The sequence below is a fragment of the Leptodactylus fuscus genome, chromosome 4, assembly GCF_031893055.1.
Source record: "Leptodactylus fuscus isolate aLepFus1 chromosome 4, aLepFus1.hap2, whole genome shotgun sequence".
In the NCBI taxonomy this organism is placed as follows: domain Eukaryota; kingdom Metazoa; phylum Chordata; class Amphibia; order Anura; family Leptodactylidae; genus Leptodactylus; species Leptodactylus fuscus.
This window is the reverse complement of record NC_134268.1, coordinates 37589372-37609411: the sequence shown is the minus strand read 5'-3', so window position 1 is coordinate 37609411 and position 20040 is coordinate 37589372. Positions and strand designations below refer to the sequence as shown.

General features: G+C 39.8%; 1 protein-coding gene across 1 annotated transcript in view; it reads right to left on the bottom strand.

Annotated features, from left to right (window-relative positions):
• The window catches only part of TRIQK (triple QxxK/R motif containing), a 70714-nt gene that overhangs the window by 41758 nt on the left and 8916 nt on the right, over positions 1-20040 (bottom strand). The window contains exon 2 of the mRNA XM_075272106.1: positions 6561-6629. Coding sequence (XP_075128207.1) covers positions 6561-6621 — 61 coding nt within the window. The 5' untranslated portion in view covers positions 6622-6629. The remainder of the gene's footprint in view (positions 1-6560; positions 6630-20040) is intronic.

The window sequence follows — 20040 nt, the reverse complement described above, 5'->3', positions numbered from 1 at the left end:
GATCTGCAGGCTCCTATTAACCCCTTCCTGACAGAACAGGAGCACTGCAGATCCCCTATATTCAGTAGACCGGGCACTGTCAGACACAGGGATACCTAATGTGTTTGTGTTTCACAGTCATTTTCTACTTTTATATGTATTATAGGGAAAGGAGGGATTTACAACTTTTATTTATTTTATTATATTTTTAAAGCTTCTTTCTTTTTTCCTTCACTATTTTATGGGAGATTATATACATTACTATTGCGGCTGGTCATAGACCCCCCACCCCCAAAAAAAACTTTTTTTTTTTTTTTTTTTTTGCTGACTCGAGTATAAGCCGAGGGGTTTTTCACAACAATAACTGTGCTTAAAAATTCTGCTTATATTCGAGTATATATGTGCTGTACACGATTTTCACGGACACATAGGCTTGTGCTGTTGAAAGTTTACTAAATCATGAACCAAAATGGATCAGGTCTATATATAATTGGAATCATTCAATTCATTAGATACATGCTGCCTATGGAGAACATGGACATCCACGTCTGTGAAAAAACAGATGTGTGAATAAGGCCTAAGCATGCATATGCATACGCTGGCACTGACATGCTGATACTGTCATACAAACAGCCACATGGCAGACAGAACCTGACAGCATGGGGACATCATCACTGACATGTGGACATCCAGCAGCTCTTATTGGGCATAATTCACAGGTCCGTGCTCGTGTAGGTCTGCGCTATTCACGGACATCCTGCTCACTTGTAGGAGAGGTGCTGTCCGAGGTTGATTCAAAGCTCACGTTTTCACTTTTTTTTGTTTCATATCCCATACTTTGTAGGAATTTGGGTCCGTGAAAAAAGGATGTGATTACAATTTTTTTTTAATGAATAGTTATGTATAGTAGCAGCGCAAATGTGGACGCCACACGTATAGGATAGACGGACGTGTGAATAAGACCTCAGACTATATACTATTTTAGTTATAGTTTGTCACTCCAGTAGAATGGAGTGATGTATATACAGTATGTGTACTATATAGTACTATGTAGCCCAAATATGTAGTAAACAGGTATTATAATGGAACAACAATGACTGCTGCTCATATGGATAGGATCAGGCTAAGTGCTGGACTTAACATGGATGTTAATGAAGACTTTAACAGGTCCACTGTAACACGCACATACAAAATTCATGAAATTATGCATTTTCATTAATTGCAGAAAAAAATAAAAAATAAATAGAAAAACACGTGAAATTAATATACAGCAGCTCCAATTTGACACTCTCATAGTAATTAATGTGATACAGTAATATTGTGGTCTACAGAAACTCACTGTACACGGGTAACCACAATGTAATGAGCTTGTTCATACTTAGCAGATTAGTATCTAGATAGATTGTGTGTAACAACTGAGCAGCAAAAGAGTCTCAGCATACCTACCACAAGAAGACATGAACCGGACTAGTGGCGATCCTAAGGCTGGGTTCACACGGGGAATTTTTGAAACGGATTTTGATGTGGAATCTGCCTCAGAATCCGGTCCAAAAAAACACCTCTCATTGACATCAATGGGAGCTGTTCACTTGGGATCTGCCCTTTCTTGCCACAGATTCCGCAGCGGAATCCAACGCAGAGTCTGTGGTGTGACACTCCCCTCCTGACTAGGCCTATTCATTTAGGCCTAATCCGGAGCGGAATGCCACGACTGGATGCTGGTGCACTGGCATCCAGTCGCGGCTAGCCGTTTTTTTGGACTGGATTCTGAGGCAGCCTCCGCCTCAAAATCCGGTCCAAAAAACCCTGTGTGACAACCTAATACTGGAAGTGCAAGTTACCGTATATACTCAAGTATAAGCCGACCCGAATATAAGCCGAGGCCCCTAATTTTACCACAAAAAACTGGGAAAACTTATTGACTCAAGTATAAGCCGAGGGGGACTTTTTCAGCACAAAAACTGTGCTGAAAAATTCAGCTTATACTCGAATATATACAGTACATAATTGGCATTCCCATCTCTGTATTTATAGCTATATCCATAGCATAAGCCAGAAATACCTGACATATGCTGCTAACACGTTTCTACATAGCTGCTAGATAATTAGCGGCAAAATCACTTCATTTTCACAACAAAGGAATTCAGCCTGACCCCGGCCTTCTAAGGGCTAGTTCACACTGAGTTTTTTGGCAGCGGATTTTGAGGCGGCATCCACCTCAAAATCCGCTGCCAAAAACGGCTCCCATTGACTTCAATGGGAGCAGCTCGCTTCTTTTTTCCGCTAGCTAGTAGCGGAAAAAAGAAGCGAGATGCCATATCTTGCTGCAGTGATTAGGCCCAAATGAACGAGCACTTAATTTTTGGGGACGAATTGTACTTCGAAATGGTACCATTTAGTATGTGTTTGGCGTTTGGGGAAGTTGGAACAAAAAAATTCAGAATGGGATGGAATTGTGCAACTTTCTTATGGGCTTCATTTTTGCACTGTGCGGCCATAGTGGCATCAGTATTCTATTCTATTCTATTCTATTCTAGGGAGTTATAAGCCGTGTAAAAAATCCAAACCTCTGCAAAAAAATAAAAAATTCTTGGGAGTCGCCATGTTCTGATACCTGTAACTTTTTTTTATCTATATGTACAAAGCTAAATAAGATATCTTTTTTTGCGCGGTCAGATGTACTTTTCATTTATACAATTTTGGGCCATTTCTGATGACTTGAGCTTATTATTCAAATTTTTACAAGGCTAAACAGCAAAAAAAAACCATCGGTTTGACCCTTTAGATTTTTTTTTTTTTCTTATGGCATTCAAGGTTGTAGACAAGGCGTTCTTAAATGCACAGATACCTAACGTGTATGTGTTTTACACTTTTTATTTATTTCATGTATTTTGTATATGTAAACTTTTTAACTTTTTTTTTACTTTTTTCTACCATTATTTTTAGAACCTCTGGGGTACTTGCATTGTTAAATCCTTCTACTTCTATTACAGGCTGCACTAGGTGTTTACATCTCTGGCATTTAATTAGCCAAAAAAATCGACTACAAAACGCTGATCTGATTTAAAAAAAAAAAAAAAAAAAACTCACTATGCAGAGCCCTAGCCTCAAAATTCTTCTCGAACCATCTTACCCCCCATTCACATCTGCATTTGAATTCCGTCTGGGGGAGTCTGCATGAGGACCCCCTGCCCGAATTGAATACCAAACACAAGTGCAATCGCTGGTGCAGTAAAAGCACACGGACCCCATAGACTATAATGGGGTCCATGTGCTTACCGCCAGATCTCCGCAGGGATCATGTGGACAGGAAAGTAGTTCACCATCTACTTTCCTGTCCGCATGATTTGTGCATGCAGCATGCGGCAAGCACACGGACCCCATTATAGTCTATGGGGTCCGTGTGTTTTTACAGCACAGTGCTTGCAATTGCATTTGTAATCCATTCGGGGGGTCCCCATGCGGATCCCCCGGACAGAATCCAAACGCTGATGTGAACGAGGGCTTAGTTTTATCTGTTGTCTTACAAATGGACATGACATGAACGCAGGAACTTTCTATGGTTGGGGACTTGTCAGAAAACCAACCATAATTTCCAGTCAAAAGGTATAAAACCATATATAATGTAGAGCATGCAGATATTCTACTCTAGTATCTATATACTACATAATATTGGGATATTGGGGGACATTTACTAAGACTGGCATTCTGTATACCAGTCAAGCCATACCTAGTGACTTTTATTTTTTTTTTGCACAAAAAATAAGGGGCCATGAGCCACAACTATTCTCATCTTAAGCTAAGTTCACACGGAGTTTTTTGGTCAGGGTTTGGGCAGAAATCAACCGTTCAGAACCGTTCAAAGTATACAAAACGCTTCTGAGTCTTTTCCGCTAGAATTTTTTCTGCTAGCAGCAAAAAAGAAGAGAGATGTTCATTCTTTTTTGAAGCCTGAGCGTTTTCTGGCTCACGGCTTCAATGCAAGGCAATGTGAGCCAGTTTTTCCTGCTCACGTTTTTTGGTCAGAAACCTGAAGCGGAACCTGAAGTGTTTTTTGGCAAAAACCTGATCAGGAAATGCCAGGTGATTTTTCAAAATATAATTCATGACCACATCCCAAGAGAAAACGGATCAAGAAACGCCTCGAAAAACGCTTCAGGAAACGCTTCAAATGGCAAAAAATGCCTCAGGAAACTGCTGACGCGTTTTCCGGTCCGGATTTGACAGTGCCAACCTCACCAAAAAAACAGTGTGAACTTACCCTTAGCCAGTTTTTTTGGTGTACAGGAAATAGCAAATAAGTAGCGCCCCCATTCTTAGAAATAAATCTCACTATGTTATGTATGAACCTTGTGAATCACAAAGTGTTTACTAATATTGCAGACTTTCCGCGAGTATGCACCATGATGTCCAAGATGTGACGTGAACAGACCTGACCTTTGCTCCACTTGTTTTATTTAATCAGGAAAGATTTGCTAAATATTTCTTATAAACCTTTTATTTAATGTTGCACCAATGTGTCCAGATTTATCAGCATTGTATATCTCAGTTGGCAAATGTATACAGTTACACAAGACTGAAATAGCAGAGTCAGCAACTCACCACCACTATCTAAGGTCATTGTGTCATTTGTCTGCAGCTTGGCAGTGAGCAATCTGAACACGATCCAATCTGTTATTTACATGGTTCTTTGACTTTGATTTCCCAGAAGTGCTGGAAACCATCGCTACATTATCTAACCCAGCAACTCTCCTGTGACCTTTCCCTCTTGTGGAGGTCCTCATGTCTCACTTGATTGTAACTCTTCTCTCATTACTTCCCATAATGGAGCATTCTGTTGATCCAGGGTTTTATACTGATTGTCAGACTGGAGTCGGAAAGGAATTTTTCCCCTGACATGGGGCAATTGGCATCAGCCTCATGGGTTCTAATTTTTTTTTCTTGCCTTACTCTGGATCCACACTGTAGGGTTAGAAGTTGGACTTCGTGGTTGAGTCAGCCCCGGCATCCACCTCGCGTCAGCACCCTCCGGGCTAGGCCCATTCATTTGGGCCTACTCCGGAGCGGGAAGCAGCGACTGTCGGAAGCCGTGGCACACTTCCCGCATCAGAATCAGGACCAAAATACGCAGTCCCGTACCCCATGTGAACAAGGGCCTTACTGCTACTCTGAAAAATAATGCAATGTACAATACACAAGTATGGCATCAGTAGAAGAAAGCCCACTATTCTTTGAAGTAGTGGACGCTGAGCAAAAATGTTTGATAACATGGGGGTGACATCTTCGTTTTATTTTTCTATGAATACTTTTCTGTTGGGCAGTCAGTCAACCCACCCCTAATAAAATATTCCAATTTACATTAAGTATGCAATTTTCTGGTTGTAATGACATCCCAGGACTTCAAAATGTATAAGTCTCTGCACATCATTGAACTGAGGATCAGTTAGCTATGCATGTCCGGTAGAATACAGTACAGCTTCTGCTGTATCCTCAGTGAAAGAAGCAGAGATACCATTAAGGCAGGACACTGGCTTTACTTCTGCTTCTCAGAGAGGAAGCTCAGTACGGTCAGTAGCGCTACCTATATCACAAGCCTTTTATCTCCACTGCTTTCTAGCTCTGACCTCTCTGTTTCTGTGTACGGGAGAATCTTGTTTTACATGCTGGGCAGCAGCTGGTATTGAGCAAAAACACAGCAGAGAGTATCATTATTGTACTACTTTATGCCTTCTACTAGAAGGATAGACAGGTAGCTGTAAATAGAGGCAATGCCTGTAAGATGAACCATTCGAACATAGTTATTTATATTGATAATCCCATCCACAGCAAACCCTGGTAGCATCAAAACAAAGGTGCAGCACAAGACTCTATAGCGGCATCACCCAGTAAGCATTCAGCACACATATAGCTACTACATAATTTTTTAAAAGCTATGAAAACCCCCTTAAATATAAGAAGAAGAAAATAAAAACATTTTATCAGATTTACAAAGACATTTCTTTGCCAATTTGCCATTTCCAGTATTCTCAAGCATTTTTTTTTTATCTCTTAAAGGCCATAAAAGTTTCTGTAAGCTCCTATTTAGTTAGAAATTCTGTGGAGTGAGCAGAATAAAATCTCTTGTTTTCTTCTTGTCTTGAGAGAATTCTTTGAAGGGTTAGGCAAGACTGCAGGTCATATAACGTAAAAACGACTGCATAATCTATGTGTTTTCCAGGATGTGAACTTTTCACGGGATTCTTTCATGTATGTACAATAAACAGCTCTAAAAAAAATCTGAGTTAAGAAAAAAGCAATCCTTAACTAACAATATGGTAAAATGTTGCCCTACTTCTACAGGAACCCTAAATGCATCCATATAGGTATATGTTTTGGGGGCAAAAGCTTTTTTGAAAAGTGCCCGTCACTTCTTGTTCTTCTATAACGGAAACAAAGCTGAATGTCAAGGCTTTCTGAAGAAAATATAACATTATTCTTCACCCCCTCCGTATAAATTGCTCTATATTGGTTAGTAAAGCACTCAATATTAAACATGACTTCAATAAAAGACCTAATGTAAAAAAAAAAAAAAAACACCTTACCTATTTGCTTCCGATATTGATCCACTGGCGCTTTTGTTGCCGAAGCGTCTTTTCGGCCCATTTTTCCCACTATAACAAAAGAGCAAAGTGAGTGAGTATAAAGCAGCATAACTAGACAATGGCATCCATATCCAATACAGAGCGCCAAGAGGGACGGAGATTTATAAAGTGCTACATAAACTGTTACGATTTTAAAGGGGTTTTCCGCAATTTATAAAAATGTTGCCATGTGCAGGGAATTGATTAGAACATTCTATACCCAACAATTCACTCCTCGACTGCAACAATGATGACATGCTGTACACACCGTATATACTCGAGTATAAGCCGAATTTTTCAGCCCAATTTTTGTGCTGAAAAAGCCCCCTTCGGCTTATACTCGAGTCAGCAAAAAATTAAAAAAAAAATAAATATTATTATTATTAATTATTATTATTTTTATTTTTTGCAAGGGGGGGGTCTATGACCAACCATAATATCAATGTATAGAATCTCCCATAAAATAGTGAAATTAAAAAGAATAAAAAAAAAAATAAATAAAAGTTGTAGATCCCTCCTTTCCCTAGAATACATACAAAAGTAGAAAATTACTGCGAAACACATACACATTAGGTATCCCTGTGTCTGACAGTGCCCGGTCTACTGAATATAGGGGATCTGCAGATACTCCTGTTCCTTCGGGAAGGGGTTAATAGGAGCACTGCAGATACCCTATATACAGCCAGGCTGAATTCCAAGTGGGGGGAGAAAAAAGTCCTCAAGCTCAGGGAAGGGGCAGACAGACAACCAAAACACCCCCTCCCCTTCCCCAGCGTCTACTGCACCCAAAAACTCAGACCATTTTAATTTTAAAATTTTTCCAGTAGCTGCTGCATTTCCCCCCCTCGGCTTATACTCGAGTCAATAAGTTTTTCCAGTTTTTTGTGGTAAAATTAGGGGCCTCGGCTTATATTCGGGTAGGCTTATACTCGAGTATATACGGTAAGTAATATGACCACTGCAGCCAAATCGCTGGACTAAGTGGTAATGCCGGCATGTGGGGTAGGTTAATGATGGGGCACCAAGGTGGTGGTGGTGGAATAGCAGGTGATTGAAGAGAGTTGTATATGGGGCCGTAAACCGGGAGCAAAACTCAGGACATGTCTGTTTTTCTGCCCATGATCATTGACCTGACAATGGATGTGGCCATGGAGACAGAGATGAAATTCACGTGCCGTCCAATCACGGCCCAGTAACACGCGCATTGTCTTGTGCATGTTATCTAAGGCAGAACAGATACCACACAGCCGAATATCATGTGATCACACAGAGGTTAAAGGGAGTCTGTCACCAGAAATCTGCATATCAGCTCAATTCCGCAGGGTGTTCTAGCACCAGAGATCACTATGATGCTTTGGTCCAAGGAAATATAACCAATATATGGTCTGTATTTCACGGAACAAACATGTCTGTGCCAAGCTGACCTCATAGGGTAGCTCCCTAAAGTGGCACCAGACAGACAGGTTTCTTCCTTAAGGAGGAAAGCTAGTTTGTACACTTTTCCAAGGAAGCCAGTCTGCATTACTCCATACCCATCTGACTCTCCTTAATGAGAACCAGTACCCCTAGAACCTTTTAAAAGACCACCACTCAAGAACACCACTTTTCATGCAATTTTGGGTCGTCGATTAAAGAGACATGTAAAATTTCATAGAAGTAAAATTCAATTACAGTATGTTGCCCTACCACATCACAAATTATATATTTAGCTGCAATACCAGACACCATCCATAGCAGAATTTTTCGTTGATGCATACTACATTAATGCATGGAAAAATGATGGACAAGTAATGATCATGTCCAATTGCAACACAATAGCGCTGCATATGGTTCAATCCACACTGACAACTACAAGGGCGATGCTTACGTAAGTAACATAGCTGCCCCCTCTACTACTGTCCTTAAAGAGGACCTTTCACCATCTGGGGCACATGCGGTTTAATACACCGCTAGAATGCTGACAGTGCGCTGAATACAGCACACTATCGGCTTTCCCGTTCTGTGCCCTCGGGGAAGAGCTATCGGTGCGTCTATAGCGCTGTACTGTGAGATGGTTGGTAGGCAACGACCCCTCTCATAGTACAGCGCTATAGATGCACCGATAGCTCTTCCCCTGGGGGCACAGAACGGGAAAGCCGACGGGAAAGCCGATTGTCTGAACAGATTGTCCTGTTGGCAAGAGCAGTGAGTGAGTGATGTCATTTGTCTTATAGGTCTGTGGTTATGGTAACGCTGTGTAAACTATGGGGGGAATAAATTCACATACCAGGCAAACAAAGCAGAATTTCTAAAGCAATATATTTAGGAAAAGGCTTCAATTTACATAAGCTATCACTATAGATAGGATCATTGAGATGGGACAACCCCTTTAAACCGCATGTGCCCCAGATGGTGAAAGGTCCTCTTTAAAACATAGTGTAGGGATTCTGAATATGGAAACCTTATAATTTTGGGTGCCCAGTCTGAAAGAATAATAGAAGCCTTGAGGGATCCGTTTCTAATAATAAGAGACACCACAAACTATCAATGTGATGACCACTTTAAAGAGGACCATTCATGGGTTTGAGCACAGGCAATTCTAGGCAGCGCTGAATTCAGTGCACTGTCGGCTTTCCCGATCTGTGCCCTGGGTGAAGAGCTAGCTGTCCCGGTACTGTAGCGCTTTATAGTCACAAGGGCATTTCTGACACTCTGTCAGGACCGTCCTTCTGTACAAGCAGCGCCAATAGCGCTGTACAGTGTGAGCGGGGAGGAACGCCCCCACCCTCTGCTCACAGTACTCGTCCATAGACGTGTATTATCAGGAGGGGAGGGACCGTTCCTCCCCAGTCTCAGAGCACAGTGCTATTGGCGCTGCTTGTACAGAAGGACGGTCCTGACAGACTGTCAGAAACGCCCTTGTGACTGTAAAGAGCAACGGTACCGGGCCCGCTAGCTCTTTACCTGGGGCACAGATCAGGAAAGCCAACAGTGCGCTGAAGTCAGCTTTCCAGCAGTATATAGAACTGCCTGTGCCCCAAACCATGAAAGGTCCTCTTTAAGTAATGGGTATAATTTATAAATTACCATTCATTTCTATAAGTTTTTCTATCTTTAAGCTGCGGAATACATTGGCACAATCTAAAGATTCTACGGAAATACTTAGAATTTAAAATGCAAATTATGGTAACTTATATTAAAAAAAAATACAGTCTAAACACTGCTTTATGCCTTTTTATACCAATTTTATATTTACTATTTTTATTTTTTATCAATTACTATTTTCAGTCAAACAACACTATTTCGCATCTAAAGTCAATATAACGCATAAACGTAAGGTACAGTATAACATAAGATTTTTATATCTACTAATCTCTATCAACTGTAAAAAAAATTTTAGAAAATGAAAGAAAAAGACCTATATCCCAAATTCCCTCTTTTAAAAGTTAACCCCTCGTGCCTTAATTAAACATGGAATTTTATTACAGAATGGCGGCACAGCATTCCGGGGTCCTATCGGATGGCAATGCAGTGTACATTTTTCTGCAATTTTTTTTTGATAAATTTTTCTTTTTCCATACAGTTACAGTCATGTTAACTAAAAATAATAACCGTATTCACAATGGCAGCATATAACATTTTTTTTTTTATGATGAAATATTTTAAAGAAACGTTATCTAATGGTATTATACAATTGCGGCGAAGTGAACATAATTATAACACAGTGTAGCATGAGGTTAAATAAGAAGGATTTGAGTAGCTCTTCTGAGACTCAGGCGATTGCTCATGTTGCCTGCTGAATAATCCCATTAGCTGCCACTGGCATTGCCTGATAACCATTTATTACAAAATGTCGCTACTGAAAGAATCTTAGACTATAATTTTAGTCCTGCCAATAAAACACTTCCAAGTGGGTGATGACAGTATTCCTTTTATTATTATTTTTTTTTTTTAGAAATGTATATCTGTTACACTCGCTACTTAACCCAAAATCAGCAGCCTTGTACATCGCTAACCATCATGCTGTCAGGATCTGAGACATCTGACACCGATAAAATGCTGTGACTTTTCTTTGTTCTTCAAAGCTATGTAGTAATCATCATTCATTTTTACAGCTTTGACGGTTGGATAAAAAAAAAAAAAAAGAAAAAAATCCCACAAGATTCCAACCGAGACATTAGCACATACAGTCACAATGCCTAATAAGCCGGCTATTTGCATAAAAGATCAGCCGCACTTTCGAGTGTGCCATAATAGATGGAGAAATGGAGATTAGATTAGCATGTACAAAATCAAGATTGTTTTCGCAATGCCCATCCTTAGGGAACGTGGCTCATCACCTAACCTCAGAAAGAACTTGTGCTTCCCCGAGGACGACGCTTGTCACTGAAACTTAAACGAGAATATGGATTAGGCTGAGATGCTGTTTATTACTTATTAATCCTTTTGCTGGAGCGGATGTGAGTTACGATACTGGATTAAACATCGGAGGCAAAAGAAGCATGAAATTGTTTATTTCCTTTGCGATATTTAGTTTTATAATAAGTATCAATAGATTAGACATGTTTGTATTATATTTTATTTAATATCTTTTATTATTCATAATATATACACATATATATATATTTATTTATTATTATTTTATCTATCTATCTATCTATCTATCTGTCTACCGTATCTATCTATCTTCTATCTCTCATCTATCTATCTATCTATCTATCTATCTATCTATCTATCTGTCTCCTATCTATCTATCTATCTATCTATCTATCTATCTATCTATCTATCTATCTATCTATCTCCTATCTATCTATCTTCTATCTATATATCTAGCTCCTATCTATCTATCTATCTATCTATCTGTCAATATAATATATGTATAGATACAGAAGATATATATATGGTATATATATATATATATATATATATATATACACCTTATTATTATTATTATTCTCTGTCTATTTATCTGTCTATCTATCTATCTATCTGTCAATATAATACACACACACACACACACATATATATATATATATATATATATATATATATATATCATATTATTATTATATATTCCATTTTATGTTCTATTCTCAGCCTTCATAATCTAATATAAATCATGTTCTATTCTCTATCCAAATGTCTAAAGTCAATGATATATTCTGCAAGAAAAATAATAATACCTTAACTAAAGATCGCTTTCTTTACTTTGTATGGCGATTCCACTTTTTTTTTGTACCCGATCATTCCATAACATTCAACATATAATATGTATAACACAAACATACAATAAATAGGTAATGCATATAGAAGACGCATAATGTAAAATATTGCCCAAGGATATTCAGTAGTTATCTACTTGTACAGGTTTTCACCTTGATCTTCTACCTGTATTATTACTGATAATAAATGTCAAGAAAATGTAAAAAGAAAAAACAAGCGAATAAAGATATAGTTAAGGCCGGGTATTAAGTGCCATTAACAGCTGTAGAGAGAATAAGTAAGTCGAATAATATTGAGGAAATGATGGGGGCAGTAGAAATTATTTTTTCTTTTTAATTTTCTATCTGATTTTACAGAACTCAATTACAATATAGTTACGTGTAATTTTTTTTACTTAATTAAATGCAAAAGTTCAAAGCAGAACACAATGGCCCAGAGCTCAAGTATGTAGTATGGGCTGAAAGTTTTAGACCTGCTAGACATGTGGGTGTGGATTCTTAGAAAAAAAAAAAGGGGACGCGGCCAATATGCACCAAAATAATGTCAAAAAAAAAAAATCTGGCTCAAAGTAAGCCAACTAAAAGGTGGCATAAATATCGATTAGACAGTAAAGACACTAAAGACGCACCTCAATTATAAAAGACTTCTCCCGAGTTGCACCACTTCTCTGGAATGCTCTACCCCGGACAATCAGATTAACTCCCAATTTCTACAGTTTCAAACGCAAACTAAAGACGCATCTTTTCAGACAAGCCTATCACAATGTCTAACGTAAACTCTTAACCCTCCTCTGTCCTCGCTCCCACATTTCCCCACATGATATGATGTCATCTCAGGATAACTTTATAGGTCCAAGCTCCATCCACATGTTACAGGACACGACTGGTGATGGCTCATAAAGTCTTATGTTTGTGTAATGACAGTCACCTCTATTACAAAAGTGTCTGACCTCTGTATAAGTAATACCGCCCCTGCTACCTCTTGTGTCACCCCCTCTACCTCATAGATTGTAAGCTCTTGTGAGCAGGGCCCTCAGTCCCATTGTGTGAAATGATTTTCTTTGTAATGTATCTGTCTGTATTTGAACCCTACAAATTGTACAGCGCTGCGGAATATGTTGGCGCTATAGAAATAAAATGTATTATTATTATTATTATTATAAAATGTTTACCAGGTCCGTGTGAATGCCCGGAGGTCTTTATTTCCTGACCCTGTCTTGACAAACAGGAAATGGGTTCTAACCTAAAGCAGGTACAAGCTGAACTAGAATGGGTACACTAAGGCCTCGTTCACACGGGGCAAAAAAACGCATATTTTAGTCCTGAATCAGTCCTGAATCAGACCAAAATGCGCCTGCCACGACTGTCGCGGCTTCCGACAGTCGTGGCTCTTCCCCCTCCGGAGTAGGCTTAAATGAATGGACCTAGTCCGGAGAGTGCTGTCGCGAGGCGGAAGTCCGGGGCTGACTCAGCCGCGGAATCTGCCTGAAGAAAGGACAGCTCGTTTCTTTTTACCATGAGCCGGAACATGCCGTTCACCGAAACAAGAAAGCTAGCGGTCTACATAGACCTCTATTGTGAGGGGGAGAATTCTGAGGTGGATTCAGCGTCAGAATCCGCCCCCCTCTTGCCCCGTGTGAACGAGCCCATAGGGGGCGACCAAGGTAATTAAGGGAATGGGTGGATAGAAGTATAAAGACAATTTATCAAACTTGTGGTTGTTCAGTTTTGGGTGGGGGGGGAGATGGTTTAGGGACATATACTGTATACGTATGGACAGTACAGAGATCTTTCCACTGACCTCTTCATACCGAGGCCCATCATTGTGACAAGGGGATAACCTCTACTAGAAAGAAGAAAATTATACCATTGTCATACATTGCCTTTACAGTACAATTGGAGAGACTCTGGAACTCGCTTTCACAGGATGTGGGGATGTCTGATAACTTGTACAAGTATAAGAGGGGTTTGGATTCCTTTCTTGAAAGTACGAATATCATAAGTTAGGGGAGCTAGAAATTATTGGGGTAGGGTGTTAATCCAAATACTTAGTCCAATTGCCACATATAGAGTTGGAATACAGTTTTTTTCTTTGATGGGGCAATTGGCTTCAGTCTCATGGGGGCTTTTGCCTTCCTCTAAATCAACTTGTGTCTGTAGCCAAGTTATTTCCTATGGTACAATGCTAAGCCTGATTGTCTGGGCGATCATATCCTGTGTGTCAAGAGGGGCCAATAAGTATACACCATCTTGGATCTGGGAAGGTTTGGCCACGGCGAGGGATCAGTGAGGCAAGTCATTCTTCTTTTATTCTAAAAATTGATTTAATCTTTTCTAAAAAAAAAAAATATTATCATGCCGGACAACACCTTTAAAATAAAAAAAAATAAGTATGCCTATCTATATGCTGTAAACAATATACGTGTATAACAACTAGAGATGAACGAGTAGTGAAGTATTCGAAAATTCGAAATTCAATTTGAGTAGACTTCAATATTTGACTATTTGTTCAAATATCGACTCCCATTATAGTCTATGGGAAAAACATGCTCGTTTCAGGGAAACCAAAATTCAACTAACTGGAGTCACCAAGTTCACAATGACCCCCAGGAAATGATGCCAACACCTCTGGAATGCAACTGGGACAGCAGGGGAAGCATGTCTGGGGGCATCTAACACGCCCAAGTCCCAGTATTATTATTATTGCTGATGCTGCTACTGATTTAGCCATCCAATGACTGTATACTAGAGATGAACGAACACTATTTGAAACGGCCGTTTCGCATGGCACGCTCCCATAGAAATAGAAATACGTCCATTCATTTCTATGGGAGCATGCTATTCGAAGCGGCTGTTTCGAATAGTGTTCGCTCATCTCTACTGTATACATTTTTTTCCAAAGCCTACGTTGTCCTACTTCCTGTCCCACCTCCCCTGCATATTTATTGGTGAAAAAAAAGCGCCAGGGACGGTGGGAGGGGAATCAAATTTTTACTGCATTTACCGCATGGTATTCGACCGAGTACGAGTATTTCGAATGAATACCTACTCGATCGAATACTACTCGCTCGTCTCTAATAACAACTACGTATAAGGTTACTGTCACATAAAGTATCCCTATAACATTTTAATTTGTGTGCTTCACATCCCCCCCCCCATAACTGCAGGAATCTGACATTCTTCTGTTTTAATATCATATTGAAATATCAAAAGCTAAGTCAGTCCCGACCGCAACTAGTGGGAGGAAATTAGAGACAGAAATCATGAATTAAAGATAAATGTCGTATTAATATGGCCGGTTACAATAACCCGTCTGGGTCCTCCGTGAGCACCAGATCTGCTGTCGTCAATCACGCTGAACTTTCTCCGTACGATATGCCACAATAACCTTTCTAAAATGTTTAAATGAGTTATTTAGTAAAGTATATTGCCTGATAATACGACATGCCAAATGTGTCTATTTTAATACTCTTCAATGGAAATGAGCCACCGTTGGCTGTGTGTTACTTGAATGAAGACTTCATTTTTTTTTGTTTTACAGTCCTACCAGTCCTGCTGTGAACATATGCGACGGGTGGAATTAAAAACACATCTTTTATTATTTGTACTGCCTTTGATTCCTTGTCAAATGAACAATTTGACTAGAAAATAAATGTCAACTGAATAATAATAAGTCATTCGACGGCGGGTACACAGAAATGGTGGAAAATGAGCAGCCTGAACTGTAAGACCCAGACAAAAGTGTGAGGAAGGAATATAAAACAGCTCGAAAGAGACAGCGATAAACAACGTTCCTGGCAAATGGGATGTATACAATGTCGTGGCTGACATATCAGATTGATAAATGATGCACTATAGATGATGAAACCATACATTAGTAATCGTATGAAAGACAAAGACATATAGAATAGTGATGGTAATAGTGTCGATCCCTTGTCGATTTTATCTTTATTAGGAATCTGCATCTGATAGTCTGGTATCTGTCATACTTCATTCACACTAGAGTCTGGGTTTCCAAAGTGGACCCAAAAAACGGAAACCCAACCCGCTTACAAAGCAAGTACCTGTGAAAACCATGGGTGCCATAGATTATAATGAGGTCCACCGGGTTCATGCCCGAAATCGAAGGAGAGAAAAGGGGGAATGGGGGATAGATTCCCAAAGACTAGTGCGAACCTACTGTCGCTTGATTTTTATTTGTTGACCCCCGATGAGTCATGGTAATTTCAGGACGAAATACGTTGGGGTGAAAAGGGATAACTACGATCATCATAAAGCAAATATTTTGAGACCGCCTTTGTAAAGGAGCAGTCACACGGAGTAAAGTGTCGCCGATTCTGCTACGATAACTCGCGGCAGAATCAGTGCTGATAAAAAGACTCCCATTGACTTCAATAGGTTCCGCTCGTTAAACGGAACCCATTGAAGTCAATGGGAGTCTTTTTTTTTTAATGTACCATATATACTCGAGTATAAGCCGACCCGAATATTATTTATCGACTCGAGTATAAGCCTACGGGGGAAATGCAGCAGCTACTGGAAAATTTTAAAAATTAAAATGGTCGGAGTTTTTGGGTGCAGTAGTTGCTGGGTGCTGGGGAAGGGGAGGGGGTGTTTTGGTTGTTTGTCTGCCCCTTCCCTGAGCTTGAGGACTGTTTTTTTCCCCCCCACTTGGAATTCAGTCTGGCTGAATATAGGGTATCTGCAGTGCTCCTATTAACCCCTTCCCGACGGAACAGGTGCACTGCAGATACCCTATATTCAGTAGACCGGGCACTGTCAGACACAGGAATACCTAATGTGTATGTGTTTCACAGTCATTTTCTAGTTTTATAAGTATTTGAGGGAAAGGAGGGATTTAGAACTTTTTTTTTTTTTTTTTTTTAAATGTTCTTCTTTTTCTTTTTTTTTTTTTGCACTATTTTATGGGAGATTCTATACATTGATATTGCTGCTGGTCATAGACCTCCCCCCACCCTAAAAAATAAATAAATACATTTTATTGCTGACTTGATTATAAGCCGAGGGGGGCTTTTTAAGCACAAGAACTGTGTATATATACAATCACTGGCCACTTTATTAGGTACACCTGTCCAACTGCTCGTTAACACTTAATTTCTAATCAGCCAATCACATGGCGGCAACTCGGTGCATTTAGGCATGTAGACATGGTCAAGACAATCTCCTGCAGTTCAAACCGAGCATCAGTATGGGGAAGAAAGGTGATTTGAGTGCCTTTGAACGTGGCATGGCTGTTGGTGCCAGAAGGGCTGGTCTGAGTATTTCAGAAACTGCTGATCTACTGGGATTTTCACGCACAACCATCTCTAGGGTTTACAGAGAATGGTCCGAAAAAGAAAAAACATCCAGTGAGCGGCAGTTCTGTGGGCGGAAATGTGTTGTTGATGCCAGAGGTCAGAGGAGAATGGCCAGACTGGTTCGAGCTGATAGAAAGGCAACAGTGACTCAAATAGCCACCCGTTACAACCAAGGTAGCCAGAAGAGCATCTCTGAACGCCGACAAATCTGCGGCAACTGTGTGATGCCATCATGTCAATATGGACCAAAATCTCTGAGGAATGCTTCCAGCACCTTGTTGTATCTATGCCACGAAGAATTGAGGCAGTTCTGAAGGCAAAAGGGGGTCCAACCCGTTACTAGCATGGTGTACCTAATAAAGTGGCCGGTGAGTGTATATATATATATATATATATATATATATATATATATATATATATACACACACTCAAGTATATATGGTAATACTTTCCATGACCAAATGCCTTTTTCTGTTCCCTGGTTAATCCTACCGAAATATCATTGTATAGATCCAAATCACCTTATACCCCAATATTCGTAGACTTCTTTGAAAAGAAGCAGATACAGTAGAAATTTTTTGAAGTCGTTGTCAATGACAATTGACATAGCACACAAAGGGTATGTCTGACAAAGCAAGAATGAATGTAAGCAACTACAACCTAAATACTTGAAATCGATATCAAAGCTGAAAATACTTCCTAAAAACACCAAGAAGATACAAAACCCTACAAAATACCGTAGCAGCAGCAGTTTTACAAAAAAAGGTAATAAATCAAGACGGGAGTTTTCCCAAAGGAGTAAAAATGACAGAAATCAATGTTTTCATGTACCATGGAGACTGGATGCATCAGCACCTCGGGGCCCAGGTTGAAGATCAGCATTTTCATTTTGCTTCCCATTTTCCACATAGTTTTACAAGTCTGCTCTTCATTGTCTTTTAGGATCCTGCAATCGATTGGAATTTAAGGCCATGAGGTTGAAAGGTCACAAACCTCAAACGGCAAGAACAGCTGAGTCCTCAGGAGCAAGACGATAGAAATCCGGTAGGACACTACATGCAAGCTAAAGGAACCATAACTACTATGGGAAAAGCAATAATAGCTTACTAAAGTGTAAAGCAGAAAGTCTACGTGTATGAATTACAGCAAAGGACTGCAATAGACGATATTGAGGTTGAGGGGATCAGACAAAAGAAGGGGCTTGTCTGTTTTTGAGTATAAACATCACATAGTTCCGCTTCTATGGGATAACTCAACTTGCAAAAATGTTGAATAACTGTTAATTTAGTGGTATGAGAGCTTGTTTTTTGCAGGACAGGTCATGAGAGCTTGTGTTTTGCAGGACAGGTTATACGTTTGCACTTACGCTTATATATTGGCACAGTCTTGAGGTTCAATTTATTGATTGACTTTTGTTTAGGTTTTTGGGGAACTGCAATAGAATACAGTGCCTCGATTTGTCAAACTTGCTACATTACCATTGCGACCTCTGAGGGGTTAAACCAATGAGAAGATTAATTTCTCCAATCCCACCTGTAACAGCGATATCCCAATTGTCAGTCAGCGATTGGCTCTCACTATAGAATGCACAGGCACAGGTTTTGCCCAAGAGCAAAATACACATCCCCTTATATAAGGTACTCCACTCCCATATAGGCATGTCATGAAATAAATGAAATTCTTGGAAACAGTCACAAATTTTCATAGGCAAAAGGCGTTACATTTATATGAGCCTGGTTTACTGTCTCGCTCTGGTGACAGACTCCCCATTACTATAAAATCAGGGGCATAACTAAAATTAATAAGGCCCCATAACAATGTGAGATGGGCCCCCTATACATGGTAGCATGCTTTATTCCATGCGTGTGATATCAACTTGCGATGAGCATCAACCATTGAATGACACACAAGTAGCAATAAGATATGGATAATAACGTCACATAGTAGGGCCCGATAGAAGACATCCACTAATTTGTTTGCTCCCTAATAAAAGGTACAACATCATTGCCCGCGACTGGTCCCCTAGGCCAGTGCTACTGCGGCTACTACGGCTATAGGGTGTGACTATAACAGTCAAACTATTAACTTAAAGGTGGATTCATAATTTTTTTAATACCGCAATATTCCAATATTGTTCATAAGTGATTATGGGAAACAGAGCGAGCTCCCACATAAGGTACTACACTTTACACCTTTACAGTAAATGTGAGCTTGTCAGCCTCCATGCTCGGCTGATTGCTTTTTCTCAGCAGTTCAGTAGTTATTCATAGACAATATGGCTTATTTAACGGTAAGTGAAGTGATTATTCATGATACTTGCAATTTCGGGAAAAATCACAGGCCTTTCTAAATGGATGAAAGACATTCTGTGTCTTAAAAAGTTAGGAAGAATTTTTTTTTACAGCTATTGAACCTCTAAAATAAGACGAGGTAATAGGAAGATCAGTTTGGCGCTAATGTATGCAGAAGTATATTGATACTCTATATTATGTAGTAAGTAACTCATCGGCCTTTACTACCAGCAGATAAACTGACCACTTCAATCCATGATATAGGTAATGTATAAAACTATTGCAATTGTAAAGTACGGAAGCAGTACGTAAAGGGGTTGTCCGGGGTTCAGCTTTTTAAAGTCTATTTATAGGTCATAAATATCTGATCGTCAGGGGGCCAACAGCCAGCTCTTGCACCGATCAGCTGCACAGAGCCACTTCCGATTGTCCTATATACTGGTAGCAGAAAGCTCTATCCCCTGTGTAGTGGCCAGTTACCATCACTGTAGCTCAGCGCTCATTGGGAGTCAGTGGGAGATGAGCTGCAGTGATGGCACTCGACCTCTATATAGGGATGGAGCTTTCTTTTTCCATTTTGGTATATGGTGGGTGTGGAAGCGGTTCTGTATACCTGAGCAGTCTGGAGGCC